Here is a 9208-nt window from a genome sequence, read left to right on the forward strand (position 1 = left end):
CCTCCTGTGCAGAGATTTATCATAGGCTGGCCACTACTTCTGTTCTCTTCCCTTCTTCTCAGAAGATGCTGTGTACTACCCAGTTGCCTCATAATCTGTTTCATTTGACTCCAGAATGGAAAATGTCAGTGCTCTTCTTACACAGTCACTAGTGAATGTGCAGCCTGTCTACCGTTTAAGGGAACTGTGTAAGGCTATAGTTTTTCTGCAAATAGAAGTACAGAGCTCTTATATTTAGTGTGAAATAGCTCTTCTTGAATTTTGCATTATTTAAATGACTGACTCTCAATATATTCAAAAGAACCACTGAGATTAATCCAATTAGTTTGCCCTAGTTCTGAGTTGAAGTCATGCAGAGGTGTTAAGTTTTGTGGCTAAATGTAAGACTGTGCCAGGACTTATTTGAGAGATTTGAAAACCTTTTGATGAACCTGTGGTGAGTGACAAGTTGAAATGAAACTTGAAACCATATGGCTTTAGATTTTTACATTTGAACAACTTCAATACTTAAAAAATGCTGAGAATATGTTGGTTTGGCTGTATTTTCTGCCTTTGTTAATAATAAAATGAACATAAGGACAAACGTTTTTATTTTGAGGAATGCTAATAGCACTTCCATTTATTTGATTTTTAGTAGTTGTTTTAAAACTCATTGGAATAATTTTCCATGGAGTTGTTCTAATTACAAAAACACTATACAGAAGGTGGAAGATGCTCTGTTGTTTCACATAGCTCTAGGGCAGTGGTTTGTATCACACATGACTTTGGTTTTGGAGGAAGGATAGTTCCCAGGCAATGCATTCTCATGTGTTATTGCAGAAACCAGTACCATGAGCCTGTATATTTCTGAAGTGTAAATTTCTTACTCTTATTTTTCTAACTGGAAGTATTTAGTACCTTAGTCTGTCTTGTGTCTGCAAAATTAATTTCAATAGCTTTACTAGTTTTAGTTGAGAGAATATACCATAATTGTCTCTCTTCTTTCCTAGTTGGGTACGTAGGCTACACGTGAGTAATTTTACTATAGTAAATAGTTTTTGTAGTCATTACTCATCTGATGAGTTTCCTTTCTGTTACGCTAAAAAACCCCTCCAATCATCTGTGGAAACACAGAAAGGAAATAAAACAATTTTAAATCCTTTTTTATGATCTCTACATAGCATTTAGGAAATAAGACACTCAAATAGCTGGATTTGAATTACGGTATTTCCATTATTTTGAAGTACAGTATGCCACGTAATTATAATTTGTATTCCTAGGTCCTGTGACACAAGTATGACTTCAGCCTGACTTCAGTTATGACTAGTTTTAATCATGTGGATTGTGGGTCATTCTCCCCCCACACCACCCTTCAATTGTACAACTAGCCTGATCTCAACAGTAAAAGCTTGAAGTTCTCTAAAAATATGCTTTTCATATTATGCTAGTTTTACCTAGCATAGCTATGTTTTTACATTTGGCTAGCTTCCTAGAGCAGAAACGTTCATATGTGTGTATATATATATATATTATTTTTTTTTTGCAGACTACTAGTATAATGTTTCCTGTCAATATTCAAGTGTCATAGTTTTGATTCATTAGCAATCTGTCAATTACTGCTCATACCTGTCTTGATAGTGATCTTTGTTTCAGAGTTTTTCTTGATCCTTTCATTCACTTGTACACAGTGTACTGCACAGTAGAACATGGAGTATTCCAGGTCCCAGGATTTACTAATTTATCGGAGACTAAATTTAGGGAAAGCTAAAATCACAGACTGTGGCTGATTGATTTAGAAGTTATGTTTGAAGGTAGGAATGAGGCTGGAGTAAGAAATATTTTGAAGGGTTATCAGAAGGTGCTTCCCTGCCTGGCCCCCGCAAACTGGTTGTTGGAAGCAAGGCACTTCCCAAAATTCCAGTTACTTGTGTTGACGTTCATGTGTTGGTAGAGATCCTTTCACATAGCTCTCCCTTTAGGGATGGAGTGCTAATACGCATACAAAAACATAGACTTGAGTATATTGAGAGATGCTTTATTTAGCCATCTTGAATTTCTTTTGATATTAATTTCTTTGTTTCATGGAGATATCTGTACTTGTATTTAGTCAGTCATATCTACTTTCTCTGTTTTTGTACTGTTTCTTCTAGGATAAGTTGGATATCCAATATTATTGTGGTGGTCTCTCCTGAGAATATTGAAACAATGAAGTCTATCATTGAAAAATATGGCCACAAAAGAGTTGTGGTAGTAAAAGGTGGAATAACTCGTCACCGGTCAATTTTCAATGGACTGAAAGTATTTGTAGAGAATGAATTTTCCAACCATCTGCTCCAGAAACCAGAAGTAGTGATTATCCATGATGCTGTGAGGCCATTTGTTGAAGAAGATATTCTTTCAAAAGTGGTTATGGCTGCTAAAGAACATGGGGTATGTACTATTCAGTGATACAACTCTGCAATGTTCTTTGTACTGTACAGTGTAAAATCATGATTGATAAATAAGGATTTTTCTAGCAATTGTGTTAATGTATTATGTTGATTTTTAAGTAGAACAGATTCAGAATCCCTATTATGCAGAGAGGTCAGATGGTGGAGAGAGGCATTTTTAAATGCTACAGATGTTGTTTGCTATGGGGAACAATTATTGCCATAGAGACTATCAATAAAGAGATTGAATTAATCGGCAATTTGCTAGTTGAAAGATAGATTACATAACAGTAGCTTACCGTTTTTCATGCAGAATTCTCACCTAATGCTGGAGTGGTTTAGTTAGTGATGACTAATAGCAGCCAAAGAGAGTACTGCATTGGTTGACTTGCAAACTTTTATGTGTTTTCATCTCAAACTTATATGTGAATCCTGAATAAGTGGCAGGAGAGCTATCTCTGTATTAACACTAAATTTTTCCAGAATCTATAAGCATTGCAAAATGCTGAGGAAAAAGGGGAAGCGGGAAGCCTCCAACCATAGACTGGAGGTCCTTCTGGTCATCACTGCATCTGAGGACTGGGAATATTCACAGGAGCCAGAAAGATTTCTGAGCAAGTGAGTGATATGTGAAGGGGAAGAGTTGATAGAAGTTGTGTTATGCAGGTAGAATAGTAGAGTTATTCAAGGCGTGCGCTAGCAACAAGAGGAACTGGTGGATAAACTGACTAAGAGATGTAAGAAATCACGACTTAGCCACAGCCTTGTTTGTACAATTTGCCATCTTTACCTTGTACTTCAGTTCTCCATTAATAAGATAGTAGAATGCTTCCCTACTTCAAGGAGATGGTTTGAGGTAGAAGTCATTAGTGACAGCAGATTGTTTGGGTATTAGAAAGCTAGGAAAATTTACCACTGCTTGTCTTTTTCAGGAAATGAGGTAGAAGATAAGCTAATTGATAGATGATTTGCGACTTTGACAGTGGAATAAAGAGTCCAAAGAATGAGTTGTATTTCCTTAGCGCTCCTCCACCTTTTTTTTTTTTGAAAGCTCATAGTGTAGAAAGGGAATGTATGACTTCTTAAAATGTATATTAGGAAAACTAAATTAAGTAAGGTCTGTCCAAACATTATGTTAGAAATTTTAATATATTGAGCTTCTTACTGTACTTTTGTTCATTGGCTTAATGAGAAATGGCAATAAAATAGAAACTCTGCTCTATAGTTTTCAGTGATACAGAATGTAAGTTTTGGGTAATTAAAACTTAAATTCCATTAGAATTTTAACAAGGTTTTTGAGCTTTCTCATATAGCACAAAATGGCAGAGATTCAATTCTGGAATGCTAAAGACTTTAAAATAGATTCCCTTAGTAAATCTGTTTCAAATGTGATTCTTTGAGAGTACTAGAAGAATGAGGTTAATTGTACTGATGTTGAGTTGAAATGAGAATAACTTTTCTGAATGTGTTTAGATGTCTTTGTGTGTTATGGTATATCATATCTCATTTGTCTTTGTTTAAGGTTTTTAACTTGTTCACTTTTGAAACTTGTGTGATTTTAATGTAATACTTTTTCCTGATTTTCTTCTTAAATGACTGTAAGACAATTTCAGTAAAACAGTAGGGAAGCCAGGCAATCTCCATTGACCTTCTCAAGGCAGTGTACTCTAGTTCATCTGAACTTCTGACTGGTAAATATTTCCTTAACTAGATCACTGGTCTCAGAAAGGTGATCTTGTACATCTGTCGTCGTCTTTTCCATTGTATAATGTCTGTCTGAAATGTGCATGGTATATATTAGCTCAGTGGTGGCTTCCTGTGTTGGCTTAGATCCACTGAATTCAATGAGGCTAGGCCATTGGAGAACTGGACTCCAAAAACTGTTAGCTATTGATGTGACTTGACAAAGTAATTGAATTAAGGAACATGAGAAGAACTTCATTTTATGTAACAAATTAGAAAATCTTCCTGCCAGAGAAAGGTAGCTATCTTCACTTGACAGCTACAGAATTCTGAAGAACTAAATGACTGGAAAGCTAAGACTCTTTTTCAAAACTGACATGCATGGTTTTGAATATCGGAAAAAATTTGATCAAGAGAAGCTATCATCTTTACTTCTTCCTATAGTCAAATTCTTTTCATGTATAAAAGGGAGTCAGTTCTTCAATCTTTCAGTACAAAAAGTAATTACTTCCTTTTGCATTATGTAGAAAGGTACAAAACCTGGCAGAAACATATTAAATCACTAGTGTAATAGGAGTACTGCTGTATTGTTGTTCATCTGCATACCATATAGATAGCATAATTATGAGAAGATTTAATGTTCTTTAAAATGGCAATTGATCAAGTAAGTCATTGCACTTCTAGCTGCCAATTGTCAGACAAATAAGCTGCTTTATTACACTTACTAATCAGTTTGTTATTTGCCTGTAGGAATCAAAATGTGCACCTTATCCAGAACTAATAAATTATGCCTTAAATCCCCCAAACAATCCCTTGATTATGTGAAAATACTACTTTGTAACCAATTAAATTCCATTTATGTTTTTGGGGTAATTTTGTAATTAAAATTACATGTTTCTAGAAACAAATTCTTTATTGCTAGTAAAAGTTGGGAAAAGTGGAAGCTTCAGAAGGCATCAGTCCAGAGCCTCTAGCAATATCTCATTGCCAACATTGCATTTTAAACAACATAACTAAAAAGAAAAATGCTTACAAGAAAAAAAAAATCAAGGAGGTGGGGGGGAACTTCTCAGTTCTGCTATTGAGAGTTTAAAAAAAAAAAAAGGCGCATACAGTCAAAGACTCTTTCTGTAGTTAACATAAACTAGATTTGAAAGTATAGTTTATTTCTTTGAAAGGACTGAATGAAAATGGCATTCTTAAAAGCTGATTTCTGGAAGCTGTCTAACATCATTACATTATTCTCAGCTTTAGCAAGGATCTGAAGAAAGCATACATGCCAATACAGATGTACAGTGCTACTCAGTCTCTTGGACTCTTACTCACATACACAATCAGTCAAAATAATACCTCCAGACAGAAAGCACTACATATTATGCTTGGGTCTGTTCCTGCCTCTGAGTTTACTCAGGCTCAGTGCTGTGGTTATCAGTCTTACTGTATTGGAAGGCTGGAGCAGGAAACATGCACCCATAAACACACTGTTCTTTCACTCAGTTGCATAAAGCATTTTATTTTGCTATCTATTATTGTTCAGTTGCATTAGCAAAATGTGGTGGGTGTCAAACAAAAAAACACGTTGTCTTTTCCACTGAAGGTGAAGGAGAACTTGGGTGGATAAATAGGCTGATCTGGTGTGGTATACTTGAATGGGGACAGCAATGCCGGAGCAGTTCTGCTCAGTCTGTCCTTTCTTTGTTCTTTTTCTCTTGGAAGCAATTATCTTTTTATGCTTTCTTATCTCCTCTGTTTTCACCATATATGGCATATTTTACACATGATCTTTGTCCTCGTTGTTATAGTCCAAGACTGATTTTAGCCAGCTGTAAAGGCTACATCAGTAACAGACCATTCTTGATTTGTATCTATACACCGTGTCATCTGAAGTTGTCCTGTGCCTGTGTTCTCAGAGGTTCTGCTTTCACTGTATGCTCGATACTTTTGGTGGCTCCTGCTGTCCTGTCAGACACTTGTGCAAAAGCAGAATCAAGACCTGATGATGTATTACTGTCTTGATGTGATTTTTATTCCTCTGATGGAATGAGTTCTGTAGTTTAGGAGACTCTGACTTATGTCAATGTAAAAATACATATTAATTAATTGTAGGGGTGTTACATAGCAATTTTAGAAGAGAACAACCTGTGAAGAGCTACATGTTCTTAGCTATGCTAAGGCACATGGAGGACAGGGAGGTGATTTGAGATAGCTAGTGTGGCTTTACCAAGGGCACGTCCTGCCTGACCAACCTAGTGGCCTTCTATGATGGAGTGACTATGTCAGTGGACAATGGAAGAGCTGTGAATGTCATCCGTCTGGACTTCTGTAAGGCCTTTGACATGGCCCCCCACAACATCCTTTTCTATAAATTGGAGAGATGGATTTGATGGGTGGACTGTTCGGTGAATGACAAATTGGTTGGATAGTCGCATCCAGAGGGTGGTGGTCAATGGCTCAGTGTCCAGATAGAGATTGGTGACAAGTGGTATCCCTCAGGGTCTGTATTGGGACCAATACTGTTTAATATCTTCATCAATGACATAAACAGTGGGATTGAGTGCACCCTCAGCAAATTTGCAGACTACAACAAATTGTGTGGTGTGGTTAACGTGCCTGAGGGATGGGATGCCATCCAGAGGGACCTGGACAAGCTTGAGAAATAGGCCTGTGTGGACTTTAGGAGGTTCAACAAGGCCAAGTGCAGAGTCCTGCACCTGGGTTGGGGCAACTGCCAGTATCAGTATACGCTGGGGAATGAAGGAGTTGAGAGCTGCCCTGCTGAGAAGGACTTGGGGGTACTGGTGGATGAAAAGCTGAACATGACCCGGCAATGTGTACTTGCAGCCCAGAAGGCCAACAATATCCTGGGCTGCATCAAAATCAGTGCGACCAGCTGGTCGAGGGAGGGGATTCTCCCCCTTTACTCTGCTCTGGTGAGACCCCCCTGCAGTACTGCCTTCAGCTCTGGGGTCCTCAGCACAAGAAGGACAGGGACCTGTTGGAGCGAGTCCAGAACAGGGCCATGAAGATGATCAGAGAGGTGGAGCAGCTCTCCTGTGAGGAAAGGCTGAGAGAGTTGGGGTTGTTCAGCCTGGAGAAGAGAAGGCGCCAGGGAGATCTTATTGTGGCCTTTCAGTACTTAAAAGGGGTGTATAAGAAAGATGGGGACAGACTTTTTAGCAGGGCCTGTTACGATAGGACAAGGGGTAGTGGTTTTAAACTGAAAGAAGGTAGATTTAGACTAGATATGAGGAAGAACTTTTTTACAATAAGGGTGATGAAACACTGGAACAGGTGACCCAGAGAAGTGGTAGATGCCCCATCCCTGGAAGCATTCAAGGTCAGGCTGAATGGGGCTCTGAGCAATCTGATCTTGTTGAAGATATCTCTGCTCATTGCAGGGGGAATTTGGACTAGATGACCTTTAAAGGTCCTTTCCAACCCCAACTATTCTGATTCTACATTATTGTGAAGATCAGAATCTGCTCAGTAGCCCTGAAACTTTTCTGAATGTGTGAAGAAATCGTGTGGTTTTGCTGCTGTATGGAAAATAGTTATACAACACATAATTCCTTTTTCAACTCTGTAGTAATGGATAACTATGAGAAACATAGTGATGTTTCCATAGCTTTTGGCATTATTGGTCCCATAGAAAGTTATAACTTTCTCAGCCAAGTTGTTAATTGTTTCCCGTGTTGAATGGACGACTAATGTATTGTTAGCAAATACTTGAAGTCTTTGTCCTAACAAGATATAGTGTTTGGTGAATGGAAATCACTGGTAAGGGGCAAAATAACTGTCATTTCCCAGTCTCAATTGAAGTGATTTAGGTGATTCATTGCATTCATTAGGAAAGATGCAACCGAACCAAATACATAGCTTGTAGACAGAAACTTACATTATAATCTCCCTTCTTCTTTGCAGCATTTCTGTATTGTTCTATCAGAGCCAGCTGTGCTTAATAAAACTAGCGTTTAGTCCTTTTTAAAAAGGTGACTTAATCTCACATTTTTTAAGCTTCTGGAAGTCTACACATACAGTAATTTTTACCTTTTTTTTAGGTAGGATTAGGTTATCCTGGAAATAAGTTTTGAGCATAGCTTCCTGTACTTAAGTGGTTGCTGAGGTTGGTTTTATGTAATGTCTGTAAAATGCACCTCCTTAAATTTAGAGAAACGACATTTATGACACTGCTGTTGATATGAGGCTAATTAAAATCTGTATGCTTCATCGGAGAAAACAATATGACTTTGGAAAATGAAGCAGCCTTTAGCAAAAATGTGTCCCTTTAATTACTGAGATTTTTCCTTCTTGCAGCAGATTGAAGGAGTAAAGAATAGTTCCTTAAAAGAAGGGAAATCTCAGTTTGTCCAGCATGTGTGAGGAGCTGAATATGGGCCTTGGATCATTTTAGCCACTTCTATGTGGCAAGAACTAGAATAGATTCTTAGCCATGTCTCTCTGGCTAACGATTAGGTATACACACCTCCTCAAGTTTCCCCTTTTTTCACCAAATACTACACTGAAAATAAAGCTGAGTTTTCATCCAGAAATGCTTCCAGCTGCATTTTGGCTGAGTTTGTGATCTGGGTGGCTGTGGCAAGGACAACACCAGCCCCGCAGGTTAGGTGAAGCTTCTGAAAGCCACCTTGCCCTGTTTCATATGCTGTAATAGTTTGCTGGACTGGTTCTGTGCTTATCCTCCTGTTTTCAAGAAAGTAAGTGGGTTGTGATACAGGTAGAAGTAAAACTGCCTTGAGGAACACTGGAGCGTGTAGGAGAAGGATTGATGAGGTATCTAATACATTCAAGTATTAAGAGTCACTATTTGAGCCAAACTTGCATGGTAAGGTATAATGATCTGTTTTACAGAGAAGGTCTTAGATGAAGTTTGTATAAAGAGGTGACTTGAAATTTTGAATCTAATGAGCTTTAAGAGAAAGAAGCTTGGGTGCAAGGCTTCCTGCAAGGAGAGGACACAAGCAGTTCTGAGAGAAGCAGCTGAGCAAATTTGGAAGGCAAAGACATTTGATAAGAGGTGCAGAGTTGCTTAGGGAACTGCATGACCACGAACTATAGTGCCTGTGGTTTTGGTTGCTCAGGACTGTGTATGTGGGAAA

The 9208-nt window shown here is 38.1% G+C and overlaps 1 protein-coding gene across 1 annotated transcript in view; it reads left to right on the forward strand.

Annotated features, from left to right (window-relative positions):
• Nucleotides 1–2133: 2133 nt before the first annotated feature.
• Nucleotides 2134–9208, forward strand: part of ISPD (isoprenoid synthase domain containing) — a gene marked incomplete at its 3' end in the record, with an annotated part of 60927 nt that continues 53852 nt past the window's right edge. Inside the window, exon 1 of the mRNA XM_009695888.1 lies at nucleotides 2134–2409. Within this exon, the coding sequence (XP_009694190.1) occupies nucleotides 2185–2409 (225 nt within the window). The remainder of the gene's footprint in view (nucleotides 2410–9208) is intronic.

This window comes from Cariama cristata, unplaced genomic scaffold, assembly GCF_000690535.1.
Source record: "Cariama cristata isolate BGI_N322 unplaced genomic scaffold, ASM69053v1 scaffold2572, whole genome shotgun sequence".
Classification (NCBI taxonomy): domain Eukaryota; kingdom Metazoa; phylum Chordata; class Aves; order Cariamiformes; family Cariamidae; genus Cariama; species Cariama cristata.